This window comes from Macrotis lagotis, chromosome 4 (assembly GCF_037893015.1).
Source record: "Macrotis lagotis isolate mMagLag1 chromosome 4, bilby.v1.9.chrom.fasta, whole genome shotgun sequence".
In the NCBI taxonomy this organism is placed as follows: domain Eukaryota; kingdom Metazoa; phylum Chordata; class Mammalia; order Peramelemorphia; family Peramelidae; genus Macrotis; species Macrotis lagotis.
In genome coordinates, this window is record NC_133661.1 from 254,286,241 (window position 1) to 254,311,964 (window position 25,724).

The 25,724-nt window shown below is 34.2% G+C and overlaps 1 protein-coding gene across 14 annotated transcripts in view; it reads right to left on the reverse strand.

Annotated features, from left to right (window-relative positions):
- SIPA1L1 (signal induced proliferation associated 1 like 1) overlaps positions 1-25,724 on the reverse strand; it is a 395,826-nt gene that overhangs the window by 125,076 nt on the left and 245,026 nt on the right. For all 14 annotated transcript variants that reach the window (XM_074235822.1, XM_074235817.1, XM_074235823.1 and 11 more), the window contains 2 exons: positions 25,526-25,714; positions 11,117-11,291 (listed from right to left, as the gene is read on the reverse strand). In XM_074235822.1, the coding sequence (XP_074091923.1) occupies positions 11,117-11,291; positions 25,526-25,714 (364 nt within the window). The remainder of the gene's footprint in view (positions 1-11,116; positions 11,292-25,525; positions 25,715-25,724) is intronic.

The following is a 25,724-nucleotide window of genomic DNA, read 5'->3' on the forward strand; positions in this document are numbered from 1 at the left end:
CTATGTCCTATAAAAGATCAAAAAGAAAATCAACACTAAACTACTAAAAATCTCCATATGGCAGAGCTACTCATGTAAAATTCAAGAGATACATATAAAGTTTTTTTTTTCCTTTTCTATGGTTGGAGTGAATTTTTTCAGTATATCAGAGAAGAAAATTGCAATTTTAAGAAATACTTTTCCAGGGAAGGAAAGAATGGATCAATATCTTTTAATTATTAAAAATTCAATACAATTGGTAATAAATCAGTCCTGGCTGTCTCATCAGGATAGCATCAAGATTTTTATACAATGCACTGAAAAATTGCAAAAGAGAACTGTAAAGTCCAAGTACCTAGCAGAGGAATTTGCACTTAACAGAAGAATAAACATCAGCTGTTAAGATTAATGAATGATCAGCAAGGCAAGAGCAATGGCAAAGTTCTGCATTTGAGGTTTTGATACAACTTAAAATGGTATATAATGCTAAAAAAAAAAGATCAGAGGTATTAGTAAACTCCAACTACCTTTGTGTTCTTCAGTGGGAAGCAACAGGCTTGAGCAATCTTGGATTGTGTGAAAAGAAGCATAGTCCATAAGCAAGTATTTAATAAGTGCCAGAATTGAGCTAAGCCTGAGGAATATAAAAGAAAAACCACTGTCCTTAAACTCAAGGAGCTCACTATGGGAAGGCATCTATCAATAAATAGTGAGGTACATATTGAAAGTCTTCTAGTGGGAAGATCCCAGAAGCAAAAGGAACAAAGAAAGGATTGACAAATGGAGAATCTGAGCTGAATCTGGAGAGGTCTAAAAGAAGACGAAGAACAACCTATCATGGCGGGAAGCCAATGCCATGTCAGGGAGTCAGCAGTCAGGCGACATGCATGACAAACAACTAATAGACCAATATATCTAGATAGTAAATTATAGAGGGTGTAAGAAGACTGGAAATGTAGCAAGGAGCCAAGTTTTAAATGCCAAATTGAGAATTTATATTTGATCCAAAAGGAACTATTGGAGTACATTTAGTGAGGCTAGTGGAGGGAACTGTTAGATCTATGCTCTAGGAAAATCACTGGAAAGATGAGTGGATATTGGATTGTAGTGGGGGAAAAAACTTATTAAGGCAGGGATAGCTACCAGAAGACTACTGCAATTGTACAGGGCAAAAGTGATGAGGGCCTCTACCACAGAAAGAAGGGATCATAAATAAGAGATGAAATGATGGCAGGTATTCACATCCAAAGAAAAAATTATGAATTCAGATTATAGAGGAAAGTATATTATGTTCACTTCTTTTTTTTCATTATAATGAAGTTTACTCTCTTAGTTCTAATTCTTCTTTTACAACCTGAATAATATAGAAATATGTTAAGTGCAATTTTAGATATACAATTTATAACAGAGTGCTTGCTGCCACGCGGAAAAGGTGCAAAAGGATGATTATTGAAAACTATCTTTGCATGCAACTGGAAAACAAATAAATAAGTGGGTGAGTGAATAAATGAATGAATGAATATAAATAAGGAGGGGCAAGAAATGAAGGCAGGATCAAAAAAATTTTACATAAGATCAAAAATATGGGGTTAGAGTGAAAAATCAAGGATGACATCAACTTTGTAAAAGTCTTAGAGGTAGCTTCAATTGTATCAGGAAAGTTGGGAAAGGGGAAGGATTTGGTGGGAAAGATAATAACTTCTGTTTTAGCCATGTAGAGAGTTTGAAATACTGTGGAATCCAGCATAGAAGGCATAGAACGAGTAATGTATATGAAAACAAAGGGTCTTAGTTCAATCCCTGGCTCTGCCACATCTGATCTGTATAAAATTGTTCAGGTCAATTTGCCTACTGAGGCCTCAGGATCCTTCTTTGCAAAATGAGGGGGTTGGACTGGTAAATTGTTAAGCTCTAAGGATCTTTAAATTCTCTATGAACTACACTGAGCATAGGCTAAGTGAACTCAAATAGCTATGGAATCTTCATCATCTATGATCCTGCAAAACTGTAGAAATCTAGGCTTGATGTTAGGGAAAAGTTTCTCACATTTGTTGCTATCCCAAAGTAGACATTCATAAACAACTTTTACCAGACGATTCACTACTGAAGGGAAGGTGGTAGGAAAATGGGTATCTTATAAATATGTAAATGGATGAATGTTGAAAAATTTTTATAACAAATAATTGGATTAGTAAAATAAAATATCAACCAAAGTAGAACACACTGCTTCCTTCAGTGGAGATCTTCAAGCAAAGGGAGGATAAGCACTTGTCAACAATGACATTCCTCTTGGCTCTAAGACTGGACAAAATAACTACAGAAGTCCCTTTCAACTCAAAATTTCTGTTATACCATTACTAACAGACCTTTATCAGAGATGCAAAGGTTTTCCCCTATTCCACAGTTTCCCTTTTCTCTTAGTTATCCAAGTTTTAGTCAAAAAGGCAAAAGCTCTCACATGCAAGTAATCTGAATCGTCTATTTTATTATGATATCCTTTATCCCCCCTATAGTTAAGAATCTTCTCCAGATCACGATTGTGATAAGAACTGTCATCTCTCTTTAAAAATTCCTGTGTCTTTTTGTAGTTAGGTTGCTTCTCCATTTGGAACTTATTGTGGTTTTAGACAATGTTGGTTCAACTCTTTATTTTTTCACTGCCTTATAGCCTTCCCTGATGTTGTCAAGCTATTTGAGATAACCATTTATATTTATTTAATAAACTGTGCAAAACCAAAATCATTAAAAATCATACTACAAGAAACATACACACACATATATAGACACATATAAAACATTCTATTAGTACCTATCAATAATTTTATGTCATATGTATTTCTCACAAATAAATTCCAATATATATAGAGTAAGCAGGTCAACTACAGAATATGAATAGATGACTAAGCATGAAATATGAATTCAGAATATACTATATCAAATTAACCATCACAATAGATACCAGAATTGAAGATCTCTTACCAGCTATTTTTAAATACTTTATTTAATATGTCAAGTATAAATATTTTGTTCCTTAAAACAAATTTCAAGTAAAGATGGGTTTTTTTAACCTATGTATATAGAAATGATTTTACTAAAAGAGTACTGTGTTCAAGAAACACGAAAATCAATTAGCTCATTTCCATATCATTATGAAAAACACTTTGTCAAAGCACTCCTTTATGGGCAAAGGTAAAATTTAGTGAATCTGATTCCTTGACAATATTTACTTTAAAATGCTTGGTCAGTTCTTAAAGAACCACTGAAAACGAGCTTTTTCTTGAATTAAAATGAAATTATTCGGAGTATAGAAAGATTTCTTTAAAAGCAACGACTGAACTTCTGGTTATTTCAAATAAAGATTATACTGGTGCTAGATTCCCTGTGTATGTGTTCATACATGTCTAAATGACTGTTTTCTTTTGTTTCTTTATAATCATGTCAGGTATAGGGTGAAAGTGAAGGCAAATAGTTTTAGGACTGCATAATTTAGGCCACCCAGATCCTTGGACCAGAATACCTCGTCTAACTTTTTCAGTTTAAATCAAACAATTACTCCAAAGGGGAGGAAAAATAATGCAAAACTCAGACCACCACCCAAATCATAAGAAATATAACTCAGAGGTGAGGTGCTAACTCATTGACTATCTAGAAACACACTATTGGAAATTTTGTTAAGAGGGAGTAATACTTAACCCTCATCTTATAGCAAAAGTCTTGTAATTAATTAGTTTCCTATCTATTCTACATAGTTCCCTAAGTGATTTATCTAAAACAGAGGTATGACCATGTCACTTAATTCAATTAAGACAAACTTGCACTTTCTTCTTCCTTTATATCAGATGCAATAAAATATGTCTAAATCAGAGTTTTAGGATCTTAGATGAAAATCTGGTACATTTTCATTTATTTTGCCAATTAATTTGCATATTTTTGTTGCTTTCTTATGATTTTATATTTTCCATGCCAAATCATTTAGATAATAAATTGAGAATCACAAAGGCATGTATTACTCAGTCCTCACAAATTTTCAACAGTTACTTATTGCCTCTAGGATAAAATGTAAAAAAACTTAGGCTGCAAACTTTCACAATAATGTTTATATCTATCTTTACAACCTTAATTCCTATAAACTCCCTCCATGGGGAAATCTGGCAGTGGGGAAAGGAGGGAATAAGAGCACCTCCACCTAGGAACATTCTGTTCTAAATAAACTGATATTAAAGTTGTTCCAAGAATATGGCATTTTATCCTGACTACACTTTAACACAAACGATGCCCCATGTCCCTCCTCATCTCTGCTTCAAAAAATTCTTTAAAGTCAAGTATTCCATTAAGTTAAAGTAAAATGCAAATTCTTTGAGAGTGAAAAGAATGTCTCATTATTCAGAGTAAGCCCACCTAAATAATTTTTGCTGGATTGATTTGCTAATTTTCTTCATTATTTCTATTTCATCCTTAATGAATTCTGACCCCCAACTTCACTCTCTCTACTTCCCTCATTCCCTCTACATTTTGTATAGATATAATAGACTATAAGCTCCTTGAGGGCTGGGATGACGTCAATTTTGACCATGTATTCTCAATACCTGAAATATATCTAGCCCTTAATATAAGTGGCTAATGTTCAGTGGATTCAACTGCATTCTCCAATCATCTTAAATAATCAGAATTGTCTATATGAATAAATATGGATGCATGCAAATACATATGTACCAGTGCATTTATTTAGACAATAAGCATTTATGCTGCTTTTTCTTGATAGTTCTTAATATGCTTACAAGGCATTCCTATCATAAGGATGATCTTGCATCAATAAGGGAAAACTAGGAAAATATGACAGTGATTATGATAGAACAAATATTATAACATACATAAATAATAAGACATTCTTAGGCATAAGAATTTATAATTCTTTACCACTTACAAATAGAGCACAAATGAAACCTTACATTCATAGTGAAGACACTAGACTATTTTTGTTTTTTAATAGACTCTCTTGCATGTGGTTAGCAAGTCGGAAACAGAACCATGGCAACAGGAAATTCTTTCCTACAGTGGAGTTTATGAATGCTTTTCTGTTTTCATGACTCAAATCCTTATTTAATTTCCTGTACAGTAAGCTGTGAGATAACTCTTGACTGCAATGCAGAAGGGGTCTCCCAAAGATCCATTTAAAGAAAGGCAGGTCAAAGGCTTTTAAGTCAAAGATTTTTAAAATTAGACTGAAAAACAAACTGCAAGAGGATGGACAGTAGCAGTGAATATACCAGATCTGAAGAAGAATCTATTTATCTTATCTTCATTCATTCGTTTTTCTTCAATCCTTTTTTTTTTTTGGTAAAACTATGTACATTTGCTTTGCAGAGCAACACAGCTGAAAAAATGACTTCATTGCCCCCATTTTTGAATCAATACATTTACTAGGCAAGTTGAGAAACACAATTGTAAGAATGATTCTTATTGAAGCAGAGATGAGATAAACAACCGATGACTTCAACCCATGTCTGGAGACAAACATGGCCATATCTGATACTGGTAGAAGAAAACTAGACTTTGCCAAAGATTGCAAAATCATGAACAAAAGGCTAAGGGCTATAGAGGCAAATGTTGTTTTCTCACTGCAGCTCACTGAAGTCAAGAGAAACAGAAGAGAAAACTGATTTGAGAAATAAACAACTTGAGAAGATGGTATCTGAGAATGAGAAGTGGATATTTTGCCCAGTTTAAAACACAAAGATGTTTATGTATATAATGTTCTCCTGGTTCTGTTCCCTTTGCTCAGCATCAGTTCATGTAATTATTTCCATGCTTCTCTAAAGTTCTACCATTTATGGGGTTTTTTTAGGTTTTTGCAAGGCAATGGGGTTAAGTGGCTTGCCCAAGGTCACACAGGTAGGTAATGATTAAGTGTCTGAGGCTGGATTTGAAATCAGGTACTCCTAACTCCAGGGTCGGTGTTCTATTCTGCCCCCATTTATGTTTTATATTTTTTAAATTTTTTTATTACATTTATGATTTCTTAAAGAAAAATAGTACTCCATAATATTCATATATCATAACTTACTGAGTCATTCCCCAACTGATTGAGGGCATCCCCTCAAATTCCAACTCTTTGCCACTACAAAAAGAACTGCTCTAAATATTTTTGAGCATGTGGGATGTTTCCCATTTTTTATGATTTCATTTGGACATAGGATTAGTATTGGTATTGCTCTTTGGACATAGTTTCATATTGCTCTCCGGAATTGGTAGATTAGTTAGGTGGCACAGTGGATAGAGCATCAGCCCTGGAGTCAGGAGGACCCAAGTTCAAATCCAGCCTCAGACACTTAGTAATGATGTAGCTGGGTGTCCCTGAACAAGTCACTTAACCTCATTGTCTTATAAAAACAAAATACAAAAATAACAACAAAAGCAAAAAACAAAAACAACAAAATTGGTGGATTAGTTCACAACTTCACCAAAAGTGCTTTAATGTTCCAATCTTCCTATAATCTCTTCAAAATTTATCCCTTTAACTGTTTGTCATCTTAACCAATCTGACAGGTGTGAGGTGGTACCTTAGAGTTGTTTTAATTAGCATTTCTCTAATCAAAAATTATTTGGAACATTTTAACCTATGATTATATATAGCTTTAATTTCTTTGTTTGAAAACTGTCTGCTCATATCTTTTGATAATATATCAACTGGGGAATGGAATGAAATCTTATAAATTTGATTCAATTCTCTATATAAAATTTAGAAATGAGACCTTTGTTAGAACCCCAAGCTGTGAAAACTGTTTCCCATCTTTCTATTCCTCCTCACCCCAATTTATTCTATTCACTCTCTTTCACTCCCCAAAAGTGTTATATCTGACCACCCTCTCTCATGATATTCCCTCTCTTCTATCACCCATACCCCTTCCTTGCCCTCCCCATCCCCATTCTGCTATCCCTTTCTGCTCCATTTTCCTCTAAGAAAAATGTACCATATGTATAGATTTCTATATCTTATTGAGTGTGTTTTATTTCCTCTCAAGGTCACTGGCAATGAGAATGAAGACTCACTCATTTCCTCTCACCTTCTTCCCTTTTACTCTATTGCAAAAGCTTTTTCTTACCCCATTTTACCTCTCCTTTCCTTTTCTTCCAGTACATTCCTTTCTCACCCATTGACTCCATCTTTATAGTACATTATACCTTCATATTCAACTCTCTCCTGTGCCTTGTCTATATATGCTCCTTCTAACTGACCTAATAAATGAGAAGGTTCATATGAATGCTATCAGCATCATCTTCCCATGCAGGGACACACACAGTTCATCATCATCATTAAATCTCTCATTATTTGCTCTTTCTGTCTACCCTTTCTATGCTGAGTCCTGTACTTGAAGATCAAACTTTCTGTTCAGTTCCCATAATTTCAAAAGGAAAATTTGAAAGTTCCCAATTTCATTAAATGTTCATCTTTTCCCCTGAAAGAGGATGTTTAGTTTTGCTGGGTAGATGATTCTCAGTTGTAATCCAAGCTCTTTGGCCCTCCAGATTATAATAATCCAAATCCTAAAAACCCTTAATGTAGAAGTTGATAAATCCTGTATAATCTTGACTGCAACTTCATGATATTTGCATTGCTTCTTTTTTGACTGCTTGTTATATTTTCTCTTTGACTTGGGAGTTCTGGAATTTGCCTATAATATTCCTGGGAATTTTTATTTTGGGAATTCTTTTAGGAGGTGATCAGTAGATTCCCTCATTTTCTATTTTACCCTTTGCTTCAAGGATATCAGGGCAATTTTCCTGGAGAATTTCTTAAAAAATGAAGTCCAGGTTCTTTTCCTGGCCATGACTTTCAGGTAGCCCAATAATTTTAAAATTATCTCTTCTGGATCTGTTCCCAGCTCAGTTGTTTTTCCAGTGAGCTATTTCACATTTTCTTCTTGTTTTCCATACACAAAGTCATCAGCTTCCCTTAGCTCCATTCTACTTTTGAAGGAGTTGTTTTCTTCAGAGAGCTTTCTTTTCTCCTTTTCCAACTGGCCAATTCTGCTTTTTAAGGAATTCTTTTATTCCATCTGGTCATTTTGGTCACAGTCCTAAACTGGTTTGTAACATGTTATCTTCTTCAATATTTTTTAGTATCTCCCTCACCAAGCTGCTGACTTGGGTTTTCTTGATTTTCTTGCATTGCTCCCATTTCTCTTCCTAATTTTTTCTCTACCTCCCTTACTTGATTTTCAAAATCTTTTTTGAAGTCTTCCCCAACTTGAGCCCAACTCCTATTTTTCTTAGAGGCTTTGGAAACATAAACTTTGACTTTGTCATTTTTTGAGTATGTGTGTTTTGATTCTCCATGGGACCAAAGTAATTGTCTATGGTCAGATTCTTTTTCTTCTGTTGTTTATTCATCTCCCCAGCCTATGACCTGATTTTTGAGGGGTTTTGGAATCCCGCGCCCCCAGACTTATATTCCTTCGATGTCTAATGAGAAGTTCTCTCTGCTCTCCTGGCCTGTGCTCTGGTCTGTGGATGATGCTATAGTTACCCAGGGCAGGGCTGCACTAAGGCCTGAGTTGGTCTGAACTCTCCTGGGCTCTCTGTTCACTCTGGTGCAGTAGAGTTTTCCCATTGACCTTCCAAGTTGTCCTTGGAGATCCCTGAGTTGAGAGGTCTAAAAAACAAAAAACCACCCCTGCTGCCCCAGGCTCTTTGTGGAAGGCTGGAACTGGTTCACTCAGTGGCACAGCCCAGGCTGTGCTGCAGCCCTTTCCAACTCCAGTGGAACAGATCCTTCCAGGGGACCTTCCAAGTTGTCTTGGGCTGGAAAATTGCTTCAATCAGTCTCTCTGCGAGTTCTGTCACTCTAGAATTTGTTTAATCATAATTTTAAGGCATTTGGAGTGGTCTGGGGGAGAGTTTCTAGGAATTCCTGTCTGTACTGTGCCATTTTGGCTTTAATCCAGATAGAGTATTTCTTGATCTTGACTTACGACGTCTAGATGCTGTACCCATTTTGACATCAACATTAAGAGCTGATCAACTATGATGTTCAGAGATCTGAGACAACCCTGGAAGATTTATTTTGGGCAATGTCATCCATATCCAGAAGAAAAAAACCCCAGAAAACTACAGAATCTGAATGGATACTATATCTACTTTTTAAAAACTTCTCTTCTGTTTTTCCTTCCTACTCCATGGTTTTGGCTTTTTTTTCTTCTTTTCCCTTAGTCCTGATTCCGCAAATACAAAATGACTAATATGGAAACATGTTAAACATAAATGTACATAAACAACTTTTACCAAACTCTTTGCCACTGAGGGAAGGATGGAAGAAAACTATGAAATTTATAAATATATAAGGGGATGGATGTTGAAAGTTTTCATAACACATAATTGGAAAAAATAATCTATCAAAAAAATTAAATTAAATAAAAGACAGAAATGACAAACTGTAGGTGAGGTGATAAACATGTACCAAACCAAGGCTAGTAAAATACTAAGAGAGATTTTAGAAGTTTCATCAAAAGGACATTAAAATGAAGAGGATGGAGGAGGGGAAGAAACTTACCTATTTAGGTCCACAAAGACTGGTATTATACAGAGTAACTGTGATGAAATCTGATCTTGGGATACATTGAGAGGCATAAGGAATAAAGAAGTGATAGTACCTCTGTACTCTGCCCTGTTAGAATTACCATATATTGTTGCGAATGTCAAGAGTTTACAAGACAGTGACAGGCTAGAGAGGACCCCGAAGAAGCAAAACAAGCTGAAGAGGGAAAACCACATCCATGTTCTATGAGGACAGATTGGATAAACTAAGCATGTATACATAACCTGGGGAAAATGAGACTTAGGTCTGGGAGTCAGGGAAGCTTTCTTCATAAATGAAGGGCTATCTATGGAAGAATAATTGGATTTGTTCAACATGAACTTAAAAGGAAAAGTAAAAAACAGAGGGTAAAAGTGGACCAAAGAGGTAAATTTAGGTTTAGTGTCCAGAAAAGTTTCCTGTTAAGCATAAATGTACTTACTACCTAGCATGAAAGCAGTTTTCCCCTCAATGGAAGTTTTCCAGAAGAAGCTATGTGACTGTTAATGAAATATGTGATAGATGGGATTTTCTTTGTGGAGTAAGACAGACTAAATGACACTGTAGTACTCTCCTGTTTTAAAAATATCTAATTCTTTGATGATAATTTCAAAAAGTTAAAGAAAATGAAAAGAAAATAACATTAAAGTTGAATATATGGACAAATATCAGAACTGAGATACTAAAGATTGCAAATTCAACCAAGGACATCATTGTAAGTACATTTCTACTTATAATCCATGAGCAGCTGTCCACTGCATATTAGTAAAATTTGTGGTCTTGCTTTGGACATCCAAGGTCATATTAACATTTTTTTTAAAAAAGTAACAACTAAACTAGATGACCTCTCAGGTTTTCTGAGCCTTTAAGAAATTACCTTCCCCAACTATTTTACTCTTGACCCTCTGACCGTCAGAACTTCCTAATCTAAGAGGAAAATTCAACAGGTATGCTCCTATAATAAAATATGAATAAGCCAAACATAGAAGGAAGGGCTTGCTTAATTATATTTTAGCTACACTATAAAAAACACAGGGAAGCTTAGTACATATTTTTTCAAGCAATTTCTCTGTTCAATATCATTTAATAGCTCTGTATAGCTTAGAAAGTAAAATTCAAACTCATTTGATCACTCTATGATTTGAGGCCTTCCCACACTTTAAGCCTTTCCTAATATTATTTGTTCTATACATATGTATAAATATATACATACACATATATGTATGTGTATACACAGACACAGACATACACTCACTCTAGTAAAATTGTATTACTGCCCTGCACTGCCCTGCTTCCATATCTTTGCTAAACCATTTCATCTGTCCATAAAGGCCTCTCTTAAATCTTTTTTTAATTTCTTTTATTAAACATTTAAAGGGAAAATTTTAAATTTTAACATCAATTTCAAATTTGACTTCCTCTAATTAATCATTTGCAAGGGTTCAATAGTTACTAACTTGATCTCTCCTTAGCCCTGCATCTCACAATTTTCTTTTATTTTTCTTTTATATGGTTTTTTAAAATTATGTAATAAATTGTTTAAGAAAGCCAAACATCTCTTACTTTTAGTATCAAGTTGAGCGCGATACTTCTCAAATCCCTTGAGACGAACTCGTTCTCCCAAGAGTTGGAGGAATTCTTCAAAAGCTGGACCTGCTGACTCATTGTTGTACATTTCTTCTTCAGTGCTTTGCCCAGATTTACAATACATGATCCCCACTTTCAACTGATAGCTTAACTGTGAAAACAGGCAATACCAAGCATTTAAATAAATATAGGATACATTTTGTTCCACTTGTTATTTGTACTTAACCAGTTCCTAAGGAAAAAATGCCTAAAAAAATGAATAACTTTGAAAACGTAAGTCTTTTTTTTATCCCTGAACATTTCCACGTTGCTTGTCAATCTCTCTACCCAATTAAGATAGCACAGATCTTATTTACTAGGACTGTGAATTTCAAATGTAACTGTTGTGTCTTCATGTATTATAGAAATGACTAGAAAAATAAATTGAAATCCTCAAAAATACATATCACTGGAATAGATTCTGGCACTTCAGGGAGATTCCTGCAAACATCAACACAAAGCAGCCTTATAATGTGTATGTGTTTTTCCTCCTCAAAAGTATGCACCACTAGAATAGCTGTTGGCACTTTGTGGAGATTCCAGCTAACATCAATACAAAACAGCTTTATCATGGTAGGCATTTATGTGTGTATTTGTGTGACTGTGTGCATGTTTTTCCTCCATAAAATGGTAGATTTTCAAAATTAAATACCATTTTTCAAAAAAGAAAATCCTTGAAATGAAAGAACATATTTATTCCTAATAATTTCACCATCCCAGATGCCATAAGAAGCTTTTAAATAAAATAATTATTTGTCAAAGAACAAGCATTTTAAAAAATCTAAATATCTAATTTTAACCTGTTACTTTTTATTTAGAGTCTTTTGTTTTTACATCATTATTTTCAAAAATAACTCCTCCTTTCCCTACCCAGCTAAGTTTTCCTTCATACAAAGTTTTAAAAAAGAAAAATAAACAGTTCAGAAAAATCAACAAATCAACCTTTTCTGATCACATATATATAAAATATTCAACATCCATAGTCCCCCCACTTTTGAAAGAAGAAGGTATAAGATATTTTCTCTACTGTTCTCTGGGGTCAAAAGCAATCAATGTAATTATCCATTATTTGGTTTTGTTTTAGTGTCCTCTTCATTTCATTTGATACTCCATGTTTCTCTGAATTCTTCATATAATTGCTACTTAAAATACAATTACATTGTTAAATTCACACATCACAATTAGTTAAACACTATCCAAGTGATGATCATGCAGTTTCTAGTTGTTTACAAGTGAAAGAAGTATTGAAATTAATATATATACATATATACATACACACACACACACATACACACATACATACATACATACACACACCTTTCTAATTCTGACTTCCTTAATATAGGAATATAAGAAAGTTCTCCGATTCATTCAATGTATACATTAGTCACTTTTGGAAAGGAGGAAGGAGGAGTAATTCTAATTATTTTTCAAAATCACAGAACCAATTCACAGTTCTAGTATTATCTTCTCTTAATACCTATAACATAATTTCCAAATTCTGTAACGTTTCCTATCTGTTGGAAATGAGGTGAAATTAAAAATTATTTTGATTTGTCTTTCTCTTATTAAAGGACCTGAAGTATTCTTTCATGGGGGGTGTTAATAATTTACAATTCCTTTCAGAAATTTTTTGCATATTCTTTAATCATTTATCCACTGGGGCATGTACGTTTTTGTTAAATGCTTCTATACCTTGAGATAATGCTTTTATTCCTTCCTCATACCTCAACTCATCTGACTCAGCATTTCTTCCCTCTTTCTCTGAAGATCTGATCTTATACTTTATTGGGGCTCTTCTATTATGATACACTGTCTTTTGGTGACCTCATTAGCTCCCATGGGTTTAATTACAACCCTATGGAATTGATTTTCAGATTTCTATATCATGCACCCAGTATTCCCTAGACTCTAGTCCCATATCATCATTTGCATATTAGAAACTTCAAATCAGGATCCCATAAGCATCTCAAATCCTACATTTCCAAAACAGAATTCTCTTTCTCTCCAAACTTTCCCCTCTTCCAAACACCCAGTAATATCAAAAGCTGTTATAGTTCTTCTGGTCTCCCAGGGCTGTAACCATAACATTATCCTTGACTCCTTATTCTCCTTCATTACATTTATTGGTTGTCAAATCTTGTTATTTCTGCTCTATAACATCTCCTACTTCTGATCTCTTTTCTTCATTGACATATTACACCTGAGATCAAGGTCTCATTACCTCTCATCTATATTGTTACAACAGTCTCTTAATTAGTCTCCTATTTCTCCCCAATTTAGCCCATTTTCTATACTACTCCCAAAGGTATTTTCCTTAAGTGCACAGGAGTATGCCAGTCCTGCTCTATAAAATTGAGTGGCTTCCTACTGCTTCTTGGATAAAATATAAACTCCTTGAGGCAGCTAGATGGATAAAGCACCAACCCTGGAGTCAGGAAGAATGAAGTTCAAATCCAGCCACAGACACTTAATAATTATTACCTAATAACCTCATTGCCTTGTAAAGAAACAAACAAAAACCCCACAAAAAATTTAAAAAGTCATTGTACATTGCACCTTACTCTTAAATTCCAAGATTTAGCCAAACAGGCTGAAGCTCCCTCAAAAACAGAACTCCATTTTCTACTTCCATATCTTAGCACTGGTTATATTCTATGATTGAAAATTAGTTCAAATATATCTTCCTCAAGTAGTTAATATTCATCAGTTTATTGAATACTAGGTCATTAAGTTCAGCTTATTTTTGTATATCTAGTATGTTTCACTGACCTACTTCTCTGTTTTTTATTAAGCAGCACAAAATTTTAAAGATTCTATAACATAATTTGAGTTCTGGAATCACCATTCCTTTTTACATCTTTTTTCATAGCTCTATAAAGTATCTGATGCTAAACTACTAAATCTGTAAATTAGATGTCTTCTTTATTAACATTCATAGAGGTGAAATTCCATATTTTTATCTGCATTTTCATATGTTTTATAGTTTAGAGAGTATTTTCATATGATCACTTATAAACAGCAAATATTCTTTTGAAAACCATTCATTACAATCCCTTGGCCACTTACTTATTCAGAATTATGAATACCTTCTTCATAAGGAGAATCAGAAAGCAATAGGTGTGACAAATACTGACCACTATCACAAAAAAAATACTGTTTATGTCTTAAACAGAAAGTGACTATTATTAATATACTTACTCACATAATTACTGACTTGGGGATCCTTTTAAACTAGTTATCTTATAGGAGGGTTACCATTTCATTGGACCAAGGTTAAAATCAAAAGAAAAGGGGGGGGGGGGGCTAGGTGGCACAGTAGATAGAGCAGTGGCCTTGGAGTCAGGAGTTCCTGAGTTCAAATATGGCCTCAGACACTTAATAATTACCTAGCTGTGTGGCCTTGGGCAAGCCATTTAACCCCATAGCCTTGAAAAAAAAAATCTAAAAAAAATAGGGAAAAAGGGGATTAAGGCAAGAAAGCAACAAAAGACCTCCAAGTAAAAAATAACTACAATAAGAAACCCAAAGAGGCTCAAAACCTTCCTGTACCAGTAAATACTTGCTCTTGAAAAGTGGAGAAGACAGAGAAAACAAGGCACATAACCAGTTTAAGACTAAAGTTAAGAACAAGACCATGGCATACATACCTCCAGAAGAGGTCACAATGTTTTGAAAAACTAAAAAGAAATTTTTTTCAAGATAGCAAAAAGAAGGGAAGTAAGAAAAAAAAAAATTGAATTATAAATGGAAAAAAATGATAGCGAGGCCCTACAACATTCTAGAGTCTACAAATCTACTTTTAAAAATTCTATCAGGGAGGCTGGGTGGTACAGTGGATAGAACATCGGTCCTGAGTTCAAGTCTGGCCTCAGACACTAATTTACCTAGCTGTGTGGCCTTGGGCAAGCCACTTAACCCCATTTGCCTTGCAAAAAAAAAAAATACTATCAATTATTTATGACAATGAGCTACACACACATCAAGATATCTTTGATTTATGTGTGTGTGTGTGTGTGTGTCTGTGCTGTGCCTTTTTTATATGCATGCATATAAAAAAGACACAGGCAGTAGCCAATATCTTCAATCACACAACTTATTGAAAACTAACTATAAAGACAACATTAATTCTGCTGCTTATCATAAAATATTCTCCAGGTTATGAAACCATCAAAGCACCTTTATTCAATTGGCTGAAAAATATCTTTGAATCAATCAATCAATTGTCAAACACTTACTACATGGCTATAAATACACAAATGCTATTAATTCTTGTTCTGAAAGAATTTCAATTTCACAACAAGGGAACAGTACATGCAGGTCACAAATAAAATAAATATACAATGATCTGGGGCAGGGGTAATGAAAATACTCTCAGCCAGGAGAAATTAAGGAAAAGGCTTTTTGAAAGAGGGGTGAGCTGAGTCTTGAAATTAGCTAGAAGTCCCATGTGTAAAGGTAAGGGAAGTACATGCCAGGCATGGGGGATTCATACATTGACACACAGAAATGGGAGATGGAATGGCATACATTCATAACAAAACAATACCCTATGAATCAGCCAGTTCTACAGAGCCCTACCCTATGCAGGTGGATTTCATTTCCCTTAAAAGGAATAGAAACCATTCTCAAACCTTAACTAACCATTGATGTAGCTTCCTGATAGAGAAAAGACACAAGACTCAGAAAAATAGAAGGTTGCTTCTCCTGTCTCAGTGCCATGGTGAACTAGCACAGCTGACAGAGGGGTTGGGTCCCTGCTAAAAAGTCTCTCCATGAGAACAATAAAATGATGCAATGGAGATGTCAATTTCAGAGACATGGAATTCTTATGAGCAGCTCTGCTTGAGTTTCCTTAACAATATCCAGAACATAGCACTCTCTCGCACACTGGCACACAGTAAGTGTTTGATGACTGTTGACTGACTCAGGGCCTCTCTATTTGATTTTTTTTTTATATTTGAAGAAATTTTTCTATTTCATTCAATTTTAAAAACATACATATACTTAAGTGAAAGTAAAATAAAACAAATTCTAGTATTTTAATAATAGCATTTCATGTTGCTTTGCTTCTCTGATGAATGACAGCTTGCTTAACTAATTCCTGTATATGAATTACCTTGCAAAGAAAGTGACAAGGTAACTTGAACAATTTCAGTGTTATGAGGAAAAATATACCTATTGGGCAATTTATTCTGAGCAGGAACACCTAGAAAAATTATTTTAGTAGAAGATATATTTGAGCAAGAGAGGGACTTTGGAAAAGAAGAAATCTGATATATTTGTCTATAAATAATATTTTTAAAAATACATTTTTTTCAATCTTTGGCATGACTCAAAGGAAACATTCCAAATTCAGGTTGATTTAATAAATCTTCTTTTAAATTTCATATTTAAGTGGAAAATAAAAGAATCATATCAAAATTTCCTAAAGTATACCTCTAACATACACAGTGTTAAGCTGAATCTTGAGATCAGGCTGTAGTAAATTGTATAAGATTATAAAGGAATTAGCAGGATTAAAAATCAAAGCTTTCCAAAAACAGATATCGTGAGAGTCAAATATATATATATATATGATGTGCTCACCATGATGCCTAACAAAACTTTAGGATGTAGGATGCATTCAAATGGACTCTGAAGGAGTAACTGAAAGGGACTAAGAAATCAACAATGATTATTCCCAGAAAACGGCTAGAAAAATATTATGTGCTATCAAGGGAGCATATCTGAAACAAGATAATGAAAAGGTAACATGGCAGTGAATGGAGAGAGTCAGCATCAAGTTCTACTTTTACAAATATTAAATATATGATCTTGGGGAAGTCAATTAACATCCTCAGGGGTCCCAGGAAGTTCTCCAAGTTTATATATTATACAATACTAATAGAATAAAGTTCTTCCTCCTCCCCTCCACCCCCACCTCCCAGCAGTTTCCTCTGTCTCTGAATTACAGGCTTGCTCCAAAAACAAAAAAAAGAAGAAAAGACATAACACAATATGTTACTCAAATTGTTTAACTACTTAGGGAGGAGAAAGGGAAAGAATATGGAACTCAAAAATTGTATTAAGGGAATGTTAAAAATTGTTTCTACATATAATTGGGGGAAATGAAATATTGTTTTAAAAAATCTGGGGTACAGTTTAAAAGCACCATACTGAAATAAAATAACTTTTTCCATATAATAGAAAAAACAAAATATGCCTATTTTTTTAAAAATCAGGGGGTATAACTTAAAAGCCCTGTACTGAGAGTTGGGGGGGGGGGGGGGCTTAAGTTCTAATCACAACCAGACTCTTTAATGCCTGTGTATTCTTGGGCAAGTCATAATTCAAGAGACCAAATTTTGTTATCAGTAAAAGGAAAGGATTGGACAGATGGTCCCCTCAGGTTTTCAGTTCTAAATCTATAAATGAATTATTTCTAAGATACCTTTCAATTCCACTTGTAATCTATATAAAATAATCAAGAAAATGAAGATGCCTGTTAAATATAAATTAAAGGGGTCAGGATTCTTCAAATTAGAAATGATTCAGAAGCTAAGAAAGGATATGATTAAGGATCAGCACACATAGGGCATGCTAAACACAAATATTACAATAGGATTCCTGTTGAGTCTTAAAGAGGCATATTTAGGAAAAATAAAGGGTAATTGCTTTAAACTGAATTTTTTATTTTTTCAAAATTCTAAGATTTTAACAATTAAAACAAAACACAATACTTCAATACTAAGTAAAAGTTGAAAATACAGATTTAAAATTTAGAAAAATCCAAACAACAGGATCCATAATTTATAACCAAAGGCAACTTTTATGAATATACACCTAATACTTTATTGGTAGGCAAAAAATAGGAGAAACCAATCATGTGTTTCCACTTTTTAACTGTTAGAAACAAGTCCTCTTCTGAAAAGACCATAAAACTCTTCCACTGTGTATACCTTAATACTTGAAAAAGTCTCTGACATTATTGATATTATTTAGTATATTGGTATGGACTGACTTCTACTCTCTTGAACAACAAAGTATAACCCTTTACACTTTACTTCTAGACCTTCCAAATTAATAGGAATTCTGAAACTTCAATTCCATTGGCAAAAGAATCCTCAGTGCTAAATGAGGATAACTTAGTAAAGCAATTCAGAGAGTTTTATTTTCATATTCTAAGGACAGCATTATCATTTAATATGACCTTAGAGATTAAAAAACTTCTTTTGTATTCTGACAAATTTTTCTATATACTCCATTTGGTAGAAATAATTGTCTATACTGAGATTTCATAATAAATAGAGGTTTAATAAATTCTACTTTAAATATTTATCAATTTAAGTTTATGTGTATTTTATTGAGAAAATAAAAGTTAAATGAAATTTACTGGATTTTAAAAGCAGTCACTATCCCTGTTTCCCTTAAGACCCCTTCTTTCTTATTAATACTCATTCATTTTAGGTAGGCCCTCTTTCCATCTAAATTTTTCACACATATTATCACATAACCCTCAGTCTATAACTGCTTGGTGCTTCCCATAGGTTTTCCTACCATAAACTGCATGCTTTCTTTCAATTCAACAAATGTCTGCTCAATATCTTCTTTATCCAAAACATGTATACAGGTACCAGGAATACAAAACTGAAAAATGCTGAAGACTAACCCTCAAGGACATTATGGTCTACCAAGGAAGACAAAATACGCCCCCAAACAACTAATAACATAAGGCAGATTATGATAGGGAGAGAGATACAGTAAGGAAAAAAATGCCTGACATAATATAGGAAAAAAGGGAATATTGTGAGCTAAGGAGAAAGAGGAAAGGCTTTTAGAAGAGACATTACTCAAACTGAAGATTAAGAAGAATTTTAGGAGGCAGAAGAGAAGAAAAAAGTTGCAACAACAAAGTATTTATTAAGAATCTGCTTGATCCTGACTTAAAACGTGAAGTGGCAAAGACAAAATGAAAAAGAGTCCCTGCCCTTGTATGTGAAAGGGATCTGACACACACAACTATGTAAATTCAGGATACTTGACCTCCACAGGGGAAGGACTTAAGAAGTACCTCTGATTATCCCCTATAGAAAGTAGCCCAATTAGGCAAAATACACTCTGAATGATGGGAGATAATATGAAACAAGGCAGAAGTTGAGGAAAATGATGAAGGATGCCAGGATAGCAAAGGATGCACCCATGGAAAACTTTGCATCACTTACCAGTGAAGCATAATCTTTTTCCATTTTACTCTGAAACACAGCTATTCCAGAAAACTGAAACAAGTAACTGAAACAACTAGGGAACTCACAATAACTTGAGCCCAGAAAGATGCTTCATCTCCTCAAAGATATGTATATTTTCCCTCTCTATTAACCTTAAAAGGCAGGTCTTTGCTTTCCTCTCCTTTTTCCCTAATCTATAACTGAATCCTTCCCTTATCATGACTTGATAGTAAGAAAATGATGCTAAATGCTTTGGCTGCTCTCTTACTGGGAGACAATACTAGTCAAAATAGATAAATTTCCATATTTCTCTATACCATAAAACCTTTCTATCCCTGATTCAGGACATCCAGATTAGTGTATTGCTGCTGTGGAATTCTGGTTTCCTTCTGTTTCATTAATGACCAGCCTGGAACAGGAGGGCCAAGAGAACAGCTTTGATGCCATGGGACTTATTTATTCTGAAACCATGCAGTTGGTGATTGTCTTGTCATCTAATGTTAAAAGTTTTTAAATGGCAAGGAGGCTAGTGTCATTGGAGCAAAGAGATAGGAAAAATGAAGACTATAATGAAAGGAGGGTGCCAAGTTATAAAGAATTTTGAATGCCAAACAAAGGATTTTATATTTGACTCTGGAGATAAGGAGTCTCTAAAGATTTGAGTACAACAATAATATCCTCTTTTCGCCCAACTAAACATGGGCATGATCTTCATATGGCAAGATTTCAAGTCTCTATAACATCTTGATCACTCTTCCTTAGACTGTGCTGCAGTTTTTCAGTATGTATTGCTTAGATTTCAATATGTAGTGCTTAGAACTTAATATAATAAACTGAGATGAGAAACTGAGATCCATTCAATAGAATATAAAATACCTGAAGGCAGGAATCATTCTGATTTTGTTTTTGGATTCTATGTAAGTAGCACAATTTCTTGGAAAGAAGAAGGTACTTAATGGACACAATAAGTTGAAATGGTCTAAGCAGAATGTGCAGCTATGTGGTACAATAGACAGGAATGTTAAACTTGGAATCAGAAAGATTCATCTTATGGAATTTAAATCTGGCCTCAGACACTTGCTAATGGGGTGATCCTATGGGAAGCACTCTACTTGCCTTAGTTTCCTCATCAGTGAAATAAGCTAGAGAAGGAAATGGCAAATTACTCCAGTATCTTTCCAAATAGGGTCATGATGTCTCAGATGTGACTAAACTTAACTGAACAACAATAAAAGTGGAGTGATATTATTGTGGTTTGGGATATAATGTTTCTAATAGTGAAGTCAAAGAGTAAATTAATTTTTGGAATACCATTTTATATTGCTGATCCACTAAAACTTAAGAGTTATTTTCATAAGTTGTCTAATAATATTTCAGGAAATATTTATTAAACACCTGTTGCATTCCATGTATTACATTGACTATATTTTATTGTGACAGTATATTTAATACGATTATGCAGAAAAGAAATTGGATTAGTATGTTCAAGTATCCAATTATCATGAAATAGTATTCAATAATGAACAGATTTTTTTCTTTTGTTAAAAGTATCAGCAATTGAGGTTCTAAAAAATGTTGCTATTCTTTTTTCCTCTACACACAATATAACCAAAAATTACTATAACTAGATTTAAAAATAAGAATGCCAAAGGAGGTAGAATGGTGTCAAGGATTTAATTTTTTTTGATGATTTTAAACTACAAATGATTTAAGATTAATCCCCTACTGATTATTCAATTAAATGTAGATGAGTTTTTAATGCAACCAGTTACAAATTGCACCATAGAAAGCTTAACAAGTAAAAATAAAAATCCCTTACATTCCAAGAAAAATGTATCTACTAGATGGAATTATTGGCTTAATTTAGACATTGGCATTATTTATCAAATATAATTTACCTATTTTCCATAAAATAGTATTCCACAGTTTTGTTCCGGTAAACAAATGACTGGATTTTACAAAGCTATGCCAGAAGACCACAGTGTTAAATCCCTACCTCTTCAATTCCTATGTTGTAATGCTTTCAAGTAGAAGTATTAGACTGTATCTACTTTCTAAGGTCTTGCCTAACTAAGTGCAGAAAAGCTCACTAAGCTAAGAATAGCAAGTTTACTGCTAGGTGGTAAATTCTTTGGCCATGTTAATCTCTGAAACAAAGATGAATGCAATATAGTCATTAGTACTACATGTCCTCTTCTACAGTGAATGGGTGAAAAAAATAGGAAAAGATGCAGAGGTCAGTAATATTATCTTTTTTTTTTTGATAGGCAATGGGGTTAAGTGGCCTGCCCAAGGCCACACAGCTAGGTCATTATTAAGTGTCTGAGGCCAGATTTGAACTCAGGTACTTCTGACTCCAGGGCTGGTGCTCTATCCACTGCTCCACCTAGCCGCCCCAAGTAATATTATCTCAATTAAAATGGTACTTATTGTGAGCATTTGAAAAAGGACTACAATGAATATAATTTGAGGTCATTTGGAAAGAAGTGTTGCAAAGGCTATAAGGCCAAAAAATTTCTAGAGAAATCTTGGTTAACTTAAACTTTAAAAATTACAATTGCATATATATGTTGCTATACTTACAAACAGATAAAATTACTCAAGGACTTTTCTTAAAAAATAAACATATTAGGAAGGTGGTGAAAATGTGGAAGGTGGTGAAAATGTGGTTGGAATACATGACTGGATTGCAAAAGCAAAGAGGTCAAACAATTGTATACTAAAAGATATATCAAAACTATAATATGAATCCTTTCTGCATGAGGGCTACTGGAAATAAAAAGTACCAACTATCACAGAAAAATGTAAAATTGTTAAAAGAATAGAAAATAGCATGAATTATCACCATACCTTAATCTAACATTTAATGTAAAGCAGTCATCCAAATAAGAAGCCCCCAACTTTAACTAGCAAGCATGTACTATCTTGGTTAGGGATTAGAATATAATTGAATTTATAGACTGTATGGAGAAGAATCTGACAAGGTTATGAGTAGTACCACTTCATGAAACAATAAGAGTCGTTAAGTGAAAAATAAATTTTACCAAAAGGACTTGTTGAAAGACTCAATGGATCCTAATTATCCCAGAAACATTTGAGACTGAAAACTGGAAGAGCAAATGGACCCCTAAAAATGGATTGAGACATCAAAAATTTATAGCAGTGGCAATATCACATTTGTATTCTAATGTGTTGCAAGAGAAAGTGATATGGTAATAAAGCAGCTAAATGAATTTGTATACCCATTGAAAATCCATGTTAGAGGTAACATATTTTTGAAGGCATTGAGGGATTTCAATATTTAAGTTATCTAAAAGAGAGCAAAAACACCAAATCATCAGAAAAACCATCAAAGATACTAATAGACATTCATACGCCTTACTTTGTCATCTCTTCAAGTATTTAATATTCTAGATCTAGAGCTGACATCTAAAGGATATCAGATGTAAATTATTTTAATCACCTTTTATTGTAGGCCCAGGGATGTTAGGTGACTAGCCTAAGCTCACAAAGATAGCAAATGTCAGGTAAGCTAGACCCAGTTATTCCCTTACAATGAAGAATCTGTCAAGGACATCACTGATGAAAATGTGGGAAAGTTGGAGTCAGGCACTTACAAATAATATTCTCAAATCTATCATCACATAATTGACTGAGAAGAGCAGAGTTGAGATCTTGCTGTGTTTGCTAATTATTAAAAAAGAAAAAATCAGATCCAGTTCAAGGAAATGCTGCTTTAATGTCTCCCCCACCATAGGTCTTCTACATATATAGAAGTCTGATCAACAAAAGAGAAAGTGTTGTACGATGAGGCTTAAGTTATTAATATCAAACAAGGCATAAGTCACAGAAATATATGGCTGTCACTTGTGTTTGCCACTCTCATAAGAACTATCTAGCATAAGAGTTCAAATGAAACAGGAAAGCCTTATTGATGGCAATAAGGTTCTAAAAAAGTTCTCATTAGTAGATTGCATTGTGCTGCCTTTATTAAGCCATGAATCTCTGCAGGGTCTACTAAATAAAATCCATTATCTCTCAAAAGAGTTTAACCTACAAGCCACATGGGAGAAAACAAGAAAAAAAAAGAATGTCCATTGTCCAGACCATGATATGCTAAAAGACAGTCTATTGAGCTATTCCACCAGTAGATATATCTTAGAGTGATGACAAAAATTGGCAATGAACTGGACTCTCAACTGAATAGGAGGAAAAATGGTGTATATTATGCTAAAGAAAAAAAACAATGTAGCACTCAAAATGACTTCAAGCTTCTCCTGAAAAGGAAATCCAATATTCTTCTAGTAATGTCATTTGGGTGGTGAATAATAGAAGAGTCCCTAAGAAATCAAAAATATAGGTCAGTCAAAGTACAATAGAAAGATGCATAACAGGGTGTGTAGGTAGATAGGCTGCAATATATTAGGAATGATGAATCACATGCAAAAGCAGTATAAAATATATCAGCCAGGAGCAGTATTAGCAGAAATGGAGATAGCTAATCAAAACAAGTAACAACAAATTGGGAGCACATGTGCTGTCCTGGAAACAACATAAGAACAAGAGATCAAGACTAAATCCACAAGCAAGTTGGGAGGACTTATTTAAATTTAAAGGAAGAGAAGAGAGGATATGGATAGGTTGTAATAACAACCTGTGGAGGGAGTACCTACATTTCATATGATTCGAGATTGAATGTAATAATGAAGTATATTTTATCTATGTTAATTAACTCTAACTGCCATTACCCATCACAAACTGGATGAACTTATCTTGGACTGTTAACAATGTTCTCCATAGTTGAAGAAATTATATCAATTTTGTGGCATAAAGGAGTTGATATTCTCATTAGGAATGCCCATGGAGAAACAAACAATTGCGCAACAATGATTCAATCAACAAGCATATATTAAGTACCTACCAGCCCAAGAGTAACTCACAGTAACTTTCAATGCTGTCTGCAATGAAGAATTTTCATTCAAAATAATTCTCTAAATTCTAACAGGCACCAGATTGTCTAGAAACAGCAATAATTCTCAAAAAATAAATATCCCTAGCAGAAGGAGAATGGCACTCATAGTCAAATCCCATACCAGGCTACCTGATGTTTTCCTCACTGTCTAACAGGTCTGTCAAAAGATGAATCTAAAATGGAGGTAGGACTTTGTTTCTCTTTTGCTGAAAGTGAGTTTGAATCATATAAGTCAGAAATTAAAAACTTGGATATGTACAAAACCAGGGGATCACTGGACTTAGAAGTGGAATAGGCTTCTGAGCTAATTCACTTTAAAGAGGAACGTGAGGAAACAACTTTTCAGATAGGCTTACTTATTCGGCCAGTCACAAAGAAGAAAGTCAAATCCAAGTCCTTTGATTCCTGATCTAGTAATACTGCCACCATTTAAGCACTATTTCCCTTTAGTTTCCTAAGGAGAAAGAAATACCATGCAGGCTGACTCAATTACAATGGACTTAACAGTATCTGATAGTGAAATTATAAAGAAAACACAAGGGGAGGCTAGGGTGATGTGGTAGACAGAGTACCGGCCCTGGAATCAGGAGGACCTGAGTTCAAATCCAGCCTCAGACACTTAATAATGATCTAGCTGTGTGGCCTTGGGCAAGCCACTTAACCCCATTTGCCTTGCAAAAGCAAACAAAAACAAAAACAAAAAAAAGATCAAAGAATACAAAAATCTGAGTGACCTCTAATTCCAGTCATGATGATTCTCACCCTTCTCATGGGTTAAGACTAGGACTAACTTAAAAGTCTTTGTCTTTACTTCAAGTTCCAATCAACTTCTAGATCTGCCTTTTTAAGTGGAAAACTGAAATTATTCCTAAGCATTTGGCCTAGCAGAATTCTCTTTTCTGACTACAAATTCTCACCATATGTGAGAGTTTCCATAGAGTTCAAGCTTCTGGCTTTCCTAATTTCCATATTCACTGGATAATCCTAGGAAACTTTATGTTCAAGTAATACCATTCTCCGAGGTACAGGATATCAACTATGACCTCTGTATGGTATTAATCAGTTCCATCCTTGTTGCCAAGAAGGAATAACACACCTTAAATATATTAATAATAACAAATGATTTCTAGTAATATTAAAAGAATTGACTTCCAGAATTTCACTTACCCCTTGCTCATCAAGCTTCATGAGCTGCTCTGTGACTTTGGGGGTGTTAAAGGCCAATCTCAGACACTGAACGTTGAGCTCAGGAATCACATGCTCCAGCACTTCTTTCAAGGGTAGTCCTCTAGCTGTACCATGCTTTGCAGTTGAAGGGATGGCATCTTCTAGTACAGCACCTCTTAATGTCAGGAGCTGGAAAAAA